The following is a 12708-nucleotide window of genomic DNA, read 5'->3' as shown; positions in this document are numbered from 1 at the left end:
AGTGAGTTGACCCCCTGCCTGTTCCGGCAGGTGGTTAACCCCCCTGTCGGAAAGGCAGAGGGTTAACCCTCTGCCGGGGTCGACCCCCTGATGGAAAATGCAGGGAGTTAACCCCCTTACGGAACAACAGGGGGTTAACCCCCCTACCGGCAAACGCGCGGGGGGGGGGGGGGGGTCTTTTACCTTCCTCTGGGCGGCGGGGCCTGCGGACGGTGGGACCGGCGGACAGTGGGACTGGCGAACGGCGGGAGTGGGACCGGCGAACGGCAAACGACGGGAGCAATGAAAGAAGAAAAGGAAAAGTTGTATGAGATTAGGGTTATTCGAAACTTAGCGACGGACTAAGCCCACGTAAATCAAATTTACGAAACCAGCGACGGACTATCCTCCGTCGCCAAGTCGGTCGCTAAGTAGCGACGAACTAGAGTTTGTCGCAAGAGTCGTCGGCAACTCGTGCGGTCGTAACTACAAAATATTATGTCGTAAAATCCGTCGCTAAATAGCGACAGACTATAGTATGTCGCTGGTTTCGTATGCTTCATTGATTATAGCGACGGATGTTTGTCGCTCGTTAATCCGTTGCTGACGAGCGACAGAAATATTTCATCGCTACCGTTCGTCGCTAACAACGTGTTTTCTTGTAGTGATTCCAACTTCTCATGTACATCCTTTTAAGTACTCTCACTTCTCATAGATAGCCTTCAGAATGACTGTTCTATTCTTCGTATGGGTGAAAGATAAATCGCTCTATACGAGATTCATATTAAAAAAGTAAATATGAGACCTCTTATTATTTACCTTTTTTGAGACAAGTATAGTTGAGCCATTATTGTTCCACTTTGGTGAAAACGATAAAACTCATAGTTGTTTCATCTTTTCAATTATTAAGGAATTGTCTTCAGTTGGTGAAACTAGCATATCATGTAACAAGAGACAATTCAGCACTGTACCTTTGGGTACGAACATGCTTCATATGCTGGAATACACATCTACTATAACACTCTGTGTGAATTTGCAATACAACAATGTACCTTTGGGTAAAACCGTTGTTTCATAAACTCACACACAATCATAATAACAAATCTTAATACGGTCTAAAGAATCTTTAATCAATAAAACTCAAGTTACTTGATGATTACATGAATTGGTCAATCAGGATCTTTTACCAAAAATATATTTGTATTATAGATCTTGCCCATAGACACATATTAATGCATGCATATTCATGCATGCATATTCATGCATGCATATTCATGACAAAATATATTTTATATCATCAAAATACCACTTTATGCTTCAACTTATATACATAAACTAATTTTGATAATAAAATATCAAGAATTTAGTCATAATTCATGCTTAAAACCATCAAGCATAACTTAACCAATATAGAATACATGAATTAAAATGCATAAGTCATGCAATCTTTAGAATGAACACTTTATAAAGCATGAAAACAACAAAAATATGCTCATATGGGTAAAACCCGGAGTCCATAAGCAAGAGCAGGTATGAAAACACCCTGAACCAGTTTGAAACATACACAAACTGATCATCAAAGGGTCTAAACCGGTTCTAAAGCTTATGAACCTGTGCCAAATATGAACAAAAGTTCATAAAACCCTATAACAGTATGCTAAAATCCATGTATCTTCATATATTTATGAAAACAGGGCCACAGCATCTCGAAACCGGTGAAAAACTATAAGGAACCAGTCAGAATAGCTATGAACCGATTCCGAAAAGGGCCGTATCCATCCCTGGTCTGGTTCAGGTGTAAACAGTATCTGGACCCTATTATGGATCCAATCTGGTCTAATGTTGTATCCATATCTAACCTGATCCAAATAGGATTCGAGTCTGACCCGATCCAAAACTAGATTCGGGTCATCCGGATTAAATCCAAACTGGATCCATGTATGGCCCAATCCAAATAAGATTCGGGTCTCACCCAATACAAACTGGATCCGGGTTTAACCCGTTACAAACTGAATTTGGGTCTGACCCGGTATAAACTGGATCCGGGTCTAACTCGGTACAAACTAGATCCAGGTCTGACCTGGTATAAACCCGACCTGGGTCTAACCCGGTATAAACTGGATCTGGGTCTAACCCGATACAAACTGGAATCGGCTCTGACTCGGTATAAACCAGATTCTGGTTTGACCCGGTTCTAAATGGATCCGGGTATGGCCAGAAACAAACCGAATTTGGGTCTGACTCAATCCAATCATAACCCAGCCCAGACCCAGTTTTTTTAGATCAGACCCAGACCTAGAGCCATTATGGGTCGAAGTCCGATCCAAACGAGAACCAACAAACCGATCCACCCAAAATGGGTTTGGATCAGGCATCTCACCGGGTCAGTAAACCCGACCCAATCTGAGTTACCCAGTTAAGAAAAATTGAAACGACGTGTGTTCGGTTTCTCAGAAACCGAATGACGCAGCTTTTATGCGGCGGCGACTTACGTCGCCTAAGGAAGGTGCACGTCACCCCATGGCGACGTGCCAATGCAAGCACCGACACTCCGTCCGATTGGCCATTGGCGATGGCGACCCCACTGGTAGCTCAACGACTAAAGGAACAAAGAAAATGGGTAAGATGATGCTGTATGCCGTAAGTAGTGACCCACGTCGCCTGAGGGTTACTGTCGCCGCCAACAATCATCGACACTGGCGGCTCGTCAAAAAGTTGTCGGTGTCGAAGACCCCCCACCAACCTTCAGTATCTCCGGCGACAGCAGACCCCCATCGTGCTCGACGATAGAGGGGAACATGAAAAGGAGCTTGCCGCCCTGGATGTCGGACAGACCACAACACCGGTGAAACGACCGTCGAAGGCCGCCTCTTCCCGGTGATGCACCCATGACATCCTGCAGTCGTCGAGGACAAAAAGGCCCCACTATCCGACAACAGATAAAACATAGAATGGGGAAAAAGAGGGTTTTAAAAACACTTGTTGTCGCACATCGTCGACAATCAACGAAACACCCCCTCGACGATGATTCAATGTGACCCCGACAATGATCAACCACCCTGCAACCCAATGGTGCAGGTGAAACCCTCGATTCACTATTTTTTTATGCCGATAACCGACGAGCCACGTCACTCCACGACGATGGGCTGCCGCCTTCAACCAATGACTTGATGTCGGCTATCTGCATCTAGTGGCACCGACGAAATTGCCGGTGACCACTGGCTTCCATATGCCATTTGGGCGACAAACAATCGACAGAGTTGGATCAGGTTAGTTGAGAAATGCTGTCTTCTCATGGGGACAATCGCTGAAGTTCAGGCAACCGTTTGCTGAATATAGATAAGCCACATCGTCCCACGACAATAGGGTTAATCTATTACAGTCGCCCCACAACGACATGCGCTGTCAACCTCCGACTTACCTCGCCCCACCACGATAGTCACAACAAATGCTAGCAAGCCCGCACACACCCATGAACAAGAAAATGCATGGTTGTGGGCCCATAACCCAATGTTGGCATTTTCTTCATTAACATACACATAAAGCATACCTGAAGATGTCATAGAGTGTGCGTGTGGGTGTTCGACGTTCTCTTAATCTGATAGATGCCCACGATGAGCTCAGGCATTAGGTTGACGGTGAGCAATACCCTGTACCACGTAAATTGAATATGAAATTTGGGTAGGCTTATAGCTATGAAGCTTTCATCATCTTCGTAGCAGCCTACCCCTTATATAATAGGGAAATAGGTAGTTAGGTAGATATCTCCCACCCACTATCTTTCCATTATGTGGCCCACTAATACCTAGATCCGTTAAGGATTTAACATGTTATTCATATATTGTCTTTTAAGAAATCAAAACAACACCGGTATCCTGACGTCCTGTAAGGCTCTCTAAAAACCAGAGTTGTTGTTACTATGTTTTTCTGCAACTGCTGATTGTATCTCTGCAGTTTTTATGGATTGCAACTCTTCGTTCTGTTTTGTGTTGCAGCAAATGACACGTCATCACTTGTTGTAGCATTGTAATGCCTAATTCTTCTTACATTTTAATGAAATTGCATCTTTCGTATAAAAGTTAATAGTACTTAAACTATAGCTTTGTGGCAAAAACTGGAGTTGAGTCCCAACTTTTCTACAGTGCAGTTGCAAACACTAGAAAGTTGATCCATACCACTTTTTTCTGTCCACGAAACAAAATATGTTATTCTAATTGAAAGCAAATGAAATGAACCAAAATCCTTGCAGATTTGCTTTCTTTGTGGATTCAGTTTCTTTGACCAGCAATATGGGCTCTAAAGCAATTCATCATACTCTCCGTCACCCATAATAACTCAACAAAAAAAAAAACACACATATTTTTTTGGATAATAACGGAATACCCCCATCAATGACCGTACCTTGGCTGGCCTTCCTATCGTAAACTCCTTAATGTCCCCATGCCCAGAGGAGTGCACCTAGTTTTGACTTTGCAGTGTCATCCTTTGGGTTTTGAACTTGTGACGTCTCTTCAACTTGATTACATTCACAAGTGGGTCCTACCAGATGAGCAGATCCCTTGTGAAAAAAAACATTTTGATCACCACAAAAGCACAATCTCATGTCCTTTTCATGGTCACAGGCCTAGTCCTTCCCAACTCTCTTCTCATGATGATGTACCTTCTTTAGCCCCCACAATGAGAAACCACTCCACGAATCATACACCCCAACATCTCCAATAATAACCAAAGTGCACTCAACCATCTAAATCCATTTTCACCGATAAATACTTAACCCCAAATATAACTATCTATAATCACAAGGTATTCACACATGTTTGGCTGGTAAAGAGCTTGTTCGAACTTGTAATCTGCTCGGCTCATGAAAGCTCTTCAGGTAGTTATAAATATATTTTAGATATATCTTATTATTTTTAAATCCTATTTCTCCTAAGTCTAAAACAATGTATTTTCCTATGAATAAGCCAGCTCGAACTCGGCTTGTTTAACTCATGCTGATTATAAGCTTAAACTCGTTAACAAAAATACTTCTTTTGATTCAACTAGAGCCGTTAACTGGCGATTGTTTCGTGCAATTAATCTTACCCATAAACAATTACATTGCAAACCAGAGAGAGAGAGGGAGGTAGGAAAATTTTTCGTGCAATTAATTCTACCACATAAACAATTAAAATGCAATCAGAGAGAGAGAGAGAGAGAGAGAGATTTGGACCAGAGTTCAACAAAGTCAGGCCTATTTTTGGTGCGTGTTCCTGTCCTCCTAAATACGTGACGTGGGGTCTTTGGACAGAACACTTCATCATCATATATCCTTTCGCCTTCTTCTTGCGGCTTCTTTTCTCTCTCTCATCCCCATCTCCCTCTTAATAAATAAACAAATAAATAAACAGAGTAAAAAAAGAAGGGGACGCAGACGCAGACGCAGACGCAGACGCACGAACTCAAGCGAAGCTGAAGCCTTCTGAATCGCGGAAGATTCCCCTCAAATTGCCCAAACCCCAATCTCTCTCTCTAGAAAGCGAGGTACCCATAATTTTTTCCCACTTGTTTCCCTTTCCCGTTCAACTTTCGTGGATTCTTTAAAGAATATACTTGTTCTCCTTTTTGTGTTGGTCGTGAACGCTCTTTTTTTCCTTTTCTGTTTTGTTTTGATCTTTTTTGGTTTCCCTTTATATGCATATATTGGTGGGTGGATGAATTAAACTTTTGAGAGTTGGTTTTTTTATTTATTTCTTTGTTTGCATCCGTTTGTTTCGTTCTTGTTTTTTATGTATATTGTGTTTTTTTTTGGTTGTTGCGTTTGGAAATTGATGGATTAGGTTTTTGGTGGTAGTGGGATAATTAGGGCTTTGTTGGTGGTGATGATGCTTTGGCTTGCTTGTTTGCAGGTATTTTATGTTTGGTTTCTTGCTTTAGTGGCGATTTTTGGTTGAATGCATTCGGTACGCAATTTGTACGCGGGTTTGAAAAGTTAGATTTTGTTCCGGAATTATATTCGATCGACGGAGTTTTGGGAAATTCGAAGTAGTGATTCTGGCGACGACTCCCTGTTCAGGGCATTGTGCCGTAGTCTTGCATATCGGTTTTGGTGGGATTCTGGGTTGTTCGTGAGTGTGGACGTTTGCGACTGGATCTATATAGGAACTTGGTTTTGGTGTTAGTTTGTAGCTACAAGAGTTGTTTTCAAGTTTTGGAAATCCATCTCTCTTGGTGGACCTAGGTGATTTGATTATATTGGAACCATTGATTTGAGGGCCGTTTCTGGGATTGCTGACCCTTTATAGGATACAGTGGTTTTGGGTATCTCATTGCGGGTTGTGTGTTGGCAATTAGGGCATATGCTTTCGAGGCCAGTTTTCAGTGAAAAATGACAATCGGTTGCCTATGGAAATCACGATTCGAGATATCGGGTTTTTGAGACAATTTGCGGATGGGGGATGTTTATAATTCAGAATGAGGTTGTGCCTTTTGCTTCAATAATGGAAGGTTCAGATGCTAATAATGATCGGACATCGACTTGTTCGACTGCACATCGAACAACCAGTTCAACTGCTTTAGACACATATAATGATGAAACACCCACTTATTTGAATTCACATCAAACTATTGAGGAGGTAGCAGTCAGTGATCGGGCACCTGTCTGTTCTACCTCAAATCGATCTGCCGAGTCGTTTTCTATCACATCTGTTGAAGAAACACGGAGTCCCCGATGGATATCGTTGTTTACATCTTCCCCTAAGCATGAGACTGGTGGTGGTGGTGGTGTTGGACTTTTAAGATGGAAGCGCCAGATACAGAGGGCTTGGAAATGGGGTCCTAATTCCAGGGATCAAGGTTCAAGATCGTCATTCAATCCAGAAGTTCTAGCTAATCAGAAACGTCAGTGGTATCAGCTTCACTCACAGTCACCGGTATGCCACTTACACCTCTCTCTCTCTCTCCTTTAATGTGTCTGCCTAGGTGTGATATATGAAATGAACTTCAAGCTGTTCTCTGTGTGCACACACGCATGCCTGTTTTCATTTTTTTTTCATCACCTGCAATAAGTGGTGAAAATGGAACAATCAAATGAAGGAATCTTTTGTACTATGTTTTGAGTATACTTTTTCATAATTGCAAATAAATCAGGTTCGGTTGATCAGCACTGATCGAAGAACCATGGTTACCAGTTTACAGTTCTAACACTTTCTAAAACCATTCCTATGGATTTCCCTAAAAAAACATTCCTATGGATGGCAATGCAGAATAAACATGATACCATTGTATTTCTATTCGTTTATTTGGCTGATGATCATTGGTCTTGCTCCTCAATCCTGCCATTCCGGTGCTGACTTGCTCCCAGGTAGATTGGAGGCAGAGGCACTGGACAGTGCCTTCTAATGAGGTTGCATCATGATCATATCTACATTGGATGCACATCTAGGGCCATTGAATAAACCATTGGTGTATGTCTAACTCACAAGAATTGCTATGAAATAAAGATTTTATGTGTCTCAAGCTAAGTCACAGGGATTCGTCTAGCAGGGTGCCGCACCGGGTGTGGTCAACCCGACCCTGGTTGCGTTGACCGCACCCAAGGTCATTTCGGTCCATTTTTTGGATTTTTTTTAAATTTTTGCCCTATGAAGTGGGCTGCAGAATTTAAAAAAAAATCTTAGGGGGTGGGGGTGGGGGGGCGCTGCCCCCATTTACCCCCCCGAACCCCCGCCCGCTGACCGCGGGGGTGCCCCCGGACCCCCCTTCCTGCAAGGGCAAAAACTATGAATCAGGCTCCACAACTCATCATGGACATGATCTTCTCTTTGAGAAAAAAATCTCTGACCGCCTCAGAACTGTCTTTAGATACAATAAACCAGAATGAAGTAAAGAAGCTATCTGGGTACCCATCTAAGCTTGGGGCACTATCTCTATCAAGAATAAAGACCACCTTAACCACCTCCTCTTCCAACCCCACGGATCTGTACAACCTTTAAAAGGGTTACGATTGATGTAGCCCCTGACAAATAACTTGAAGAAATAATTTGATGCCTCTCAAAAAATACTCTCTTCCCACCGCATAGGATTCGTCCTCCCTCTTAAGTCAGTTCATCTCTTTACGCTACGTATTGCGGTTTGTCATAAGGTGGAAGAGTTGGGATGATCTGAACATCCAATGGTCATTAACGAAGCAGCGATCGATCCTACTGGCGCGATAGTTAGGACCAACTTGCTTGTTATGCCAAGTAAAACAGGAAGACCCATAATCAGTCTCTATCAGTCCTGCTAAGTCTATGAAATCATTGAATTCATTGGCACCCATATGATAGGTAGTCAAATCCCAACATTTAGAAATATGTTTGGTAACCTTTTGATCACTAATGAGCAATCATGGATGCGGGACCCGCGCTGGGGGGAACCCCCTTCTATATATCTATCTATCTATCTATATATATATATATATTTACATTTTTGCCCCTGCCGCACCCCCGCACCCAAGGTTTTTGAAAGTGCCGCATCCCCGCACCCGCACCCGCACCCATGTGACATAGGTCTCAAGGAAGGAAAATGTTCTTCATGATTTTATTGTTCTTTCGTGCATCAAGATATCACTGAACTAGGTATTCATGTAAGGCCTTTTCTTGTTCTGACCATTCTCGATTTTTGGCTTTTTATTGTAGGAGTATTTAGGTACAATATAGTTGCATTTAAATTGGCAATGAAGGTGGATATTAACCATATATGTATCATCATGAAAGTAGTTCAGCCAGTCGCGACATCACTTTTATTGCCCTATAGTCCAATTTGATACCATATAAGTGATTTCTTTGATAACTTTTGCCAACTTTGATTCAGTGAGATCCTATAAAAAAATGTATCTAGGCTATAAATGAAAATTATTTAGTAGTTGACTACTAATTTCCAATTCTTTTGCTTCTTATCAAATTGAGGAGAACTATGTGTTAAACTTTTTCTCTGGTATAGTGTTATATCTTGCCAATGTTTTTTTAGCTTAAAGCTGAAGAAATTTGTAGCATACAACATCAGGAACAAGTGATGTTTTTTTCTCTATCAATCAATCTGTCCCGGACCGAGCCTTTGGAATGGGGCATGTGCAGTGCGGAGCTCTACTGAGTGAAAAATGCATCGAGTGTAGGAACGCGCGGTATACGTTGGCTTGATCGGTGATGTGCGGTGATAGCACAACATGCGATAGGCAACAATATCGTCGTTAGTGCATCGCTGTGTGTCGTTACAGACATGGAGTGTTGTTTGGTTAAACAGTGCCAGCGGATCAGAGGATGATGCCTTTGGAGATTTGGTTAAGGACCTCTTGGCTTGCAGGAGTTTTTTATACATAGCGTTTGAACGCACGGGGGTACGTGTGGGTTAGGGTTAATTCCCTCAAGGATCACCTTAGGTGATTTCAACCGAGTACGGTGACTCAGGGCTAGGCGAGTGAATGCCTAGGTGCCAACGAATGAGTCTGGGTGGTGCTCTTCGCTATGGTGTTCAATCATCAACTGGTCTTCGGACTGGGTGCCACAAGGCCTTGTTCCTTCAATGGCGAGGTATTGCTGTAGCGTGCGCATGGAGTCGCAATATGCTCCATGACACGCAAGGTTAAGACAAGTTTTTGCCCTTTTCGGAAGTGATAGCTAGTATGTGACGGCTATGCACAAAGTGGTATGGACTAGATAAAATACGCATTTGAAGATGCTCTTGATTATCTTCCGCTAGGTAGCTGTGCACGAGATGGTGCACAGGGTCAGCGAAATGATTCAGCACATTGAAAAGTGTTGGTGCCCAGCCTTCGCGTCGCAGGTTTGCGAAAAATTCTATACCCATGACAAATTGACATTAGAACTGAAAGATTCACGGAAACCTTGTTGTTCATTGAGTGTGACACTGAAGGGGACAATGATGGTTTATCCTGGTTACATAAATGTGCATAGCTAAAGTGTTGTTGACCAAGCACATAAGCAAGATGTTGACAGGGTGGTATGGGTTATCTTGTCGATGGTAAGCAAAGGTGTAAGGTTGTTGTTCAGCTGGTTAAGGGAACGTGGATTAGCCAAAGATTCATACCAGTTGTGCGTTAGGCTCACTGGTGGAGTGTGGTGTTTGCCTTGTGCATGCAGAGAATGCACGTTGGATTCGGCTGGATGAATTTGCACCTTTGGTATGAGAGACTCAATTAAATTTTTATATTCTCTCCCAAGATTGTGGGTTAGCGGAGTGCCCATCTTGAGCTGAATGCTCGTTGTTTTGGTCACTTGAGTTGACAGTTCCTCTGTGGATTGTGTGTGCGAAAGAAGTTGTTCATGACTCGTCAGTTTGGTTCTTGTGGGAACGTTTTGCTGGCTCTGGATGAGAGTTGCAGCGTGCTGGCTCCGAATGAGAGTTGCAGCGTTGGGCCGTATTGCCCCTTGTGTAGACGAGTGTCGATGAAGATGCTTTGAAGGACCGCTTTGGGGTGATACGCAAGTAGGCATCCCCCCCCTTGAGAACTAGTTTGAACCGTTGGAAAACCGCAAGTTGGTGCTTTAAGGGAGTTGATATCCCTGCGGCACGCGTTAGTGGTCATTTTTCTCTGCGAGGACCACGAAGGGATTGAAATTGCCCTTGTTGGGGTCGGAAGGTAATCCAACCATGAGCATGAAGACGATAAGTTTGTCGTGCGGACGAGGATGACCCGCTTGTGTATGAGACTGTACTGGGGTCTCACGAGCGAAGAATACTCAATGTTGATAGAGCTAAATACCGAGACTTGACATGCTAAAGGTTGCGACGATAGTGGATGAAAACCAGAACAAGTTGAGTAGAGTGAAAAAAAGAACTAGACCAAAGATAAGTGCAAAGAAAAACTGACATATCAGTTAAGATTGTGTTCTTATTTGCACCGGCATTGTCGAGGACGACAATGGTTTGAGTGGGAGAGAATGTCTCAAACCGAGTCTTCAGAATGGGGCATGTACAGTGCAAAACTCTACTTAGTGAAAAATGCATAGAGTGTAGGAACGTGCGGTATGCGTTGGCTTGATCGGTGTTGTGATAGTACGACACACGATAGGCAACAATATCGTCATTAGTCATCGTTGTGTGCGGCACACACATAGAGCATTGTTTGGTTAAACAGTGCTAGCGGATCAGAGGATGTTGCCTTTGGAGATTTGATTAAGGACCTCTCGGCTTGCAGGAGTTTTCCACACATAGCGTCTAGACGCACAGGGGTGCGTGTGGGTTAGGGCTAATTTCCCCAGTGATCACCTTAGGTGATTCCAACCGAGTATGGTGACTCGGGGCTAGACGAGTGAATGCCTAGGTGCCGGCGAATGAGACTGGGTGGTTCTCTTCGCTATGGTGTTCAATCATCAATTGATCTTCGGACAGGGGGTCGCAAGGTCTTGTTCCTTCAGTGGTGAGGGTTTGTTGTAGCGTGCGCATGGAGTCACAATAGGCTCCATGCCACGCAAGGCTAAAGCAAGTTTCTGCCCTTTTTGGAAGTGATAGCTGGTATGAGACAATCATGCACAAAGTGGCATGAAATAGATAGAATATGCATTTAGAGATGCACTTGATAAGCTTTCGCTAGGCAGCTGCGCACGCGGTAGTGTGCATGGCCAATGAAATGATTCAGCACATGGAAAAATGTTGGTGCGCAGTCTTTGGCCGTTAAGGCTGGCCAGATTGGGCAGTCTGGTGCATCGCGGGTTTGCAAAAAATTCTATGCCCAACGATTTGCTATATTGCTCTGTTGTGGGGCAATATATGGTGTATCATCTATCCCACATAATCATTTTATTCAATAATTAGAGTATAAATGTATACTTTTGGCTAAGGCAGACAAATCAATTGGCTTGAATAATATGGTTTTGTTTTATTCTTGTTGGTTCCTTTTCTTAGTGAGCTTGATAGCGCTGGTCTATGTTTGTCCTGTGCAATTACAAATTCACCCTTGCTTAGGACTCTGCCTTAATTAAGGTATTCTTTCTCTGATTGATGATCATGTGTCTAAGAAGCTCTTCTTTTCCTAATCAAAATAGAGGTCGTAAACACAAGCCGGAGATAGTTCAGAATTAACCAACTTGAGATAATCAATAAGAATTAGTGAATACATATGTTTAATGGTTTCCCGATTCACATAGGATAATTGAATAATTTGCTGATATGACAACAATTGCACTAGGAACTACCTTCAATGTTGTGTCTCATTCCTGTATTGGGATGCCACATTCTACTGCTGATGTCTCACCAATAAGTTTGCAAAAGATGCAGGTCAGTTTTTTGGTGGAAATATCATCCTTAAGTGAAGTAAATTATGCCTTTTTAAGGGGATTACTCTTAGTTGCATATTTGTACAATCTTTAATTAGAATTATATCAGCTTCATCTATGTTTATTTTCGCCTGCCAAATTTATTATTCTCTTGATGGATAAAGTCTGTCAGTTAACAAGTTTTATGTGCACATTAAGGCCTCATTTGTTTCATGCAACTTTCATGGGAAAGTGATGAGCTGGCAATCCTGATGTAATCCTTTCCCACCGTGAATGAAACAAACATCAAATTGTCATGGTGGAAAAGTGCCATGCTGGCACAAGTGAGCCCCAGTTTTTCCCACCACCTACCTCTTTTTATGTGCAAATCCTTTCATAACCCCCTCAATGCAAGCTTTCTCATGAGAAGGCTGAGCTGGCAGGATTTGTTAGAAATCTGTGCCCATTTCCATGTAAAGCCTTTTCTTTACATGGG

General features: G+C 42.8%; 1 protein-coding gene across 3 annotated transcripts in view; it reads left to right on the top strand.

The window, feature by feature from the left end:
- The first annotated feature begins 5399 nt into the window (after positions 1 to 5399).
- Positions 5400 to 12708, top strand: part of LOC149821865 (uncharacterized) — an 84440-nt gene continuing 77131 nt past the window's right edge. For all 3 annotated transcript variants that reach the window (XR_016426042.1, XM_089981080.1, XM_089981079.1), the window contains exons 1-2: positions 5400 to 5502; positions 5868 to 6890. Coding sequence is in view for 2 of the 3 variants with exons in the window: in XM_089981080.1 (XP_089837206.1) it covers positions 6417 to 6890 (474 nt within the window). In the remaining variant the exon portion in view is untranslated. The remainder of the gene's footprint in view (positions 5503 to 5867; positions 6891 to 12708) is intronic.

Source organism: Nuphar pumila, chromosome 11 (genome assembly GCF_984573655.1).
Source record: "Nuphar pumila chromosome 11, dmNupPumi1.hap1.1, whole genome shotgun sequence".
NCBI lineage: Eukaryota > Viridiplantae > Streptophyta > Magnoliopsida > Nymphaeales > Nymphaeaceae > Nuphar > Nuphar pumila.
Note: the sequence above shows the minus strand (reverse complement) of the source record. Positions and strands in the feature narration are given on the sequence as shown.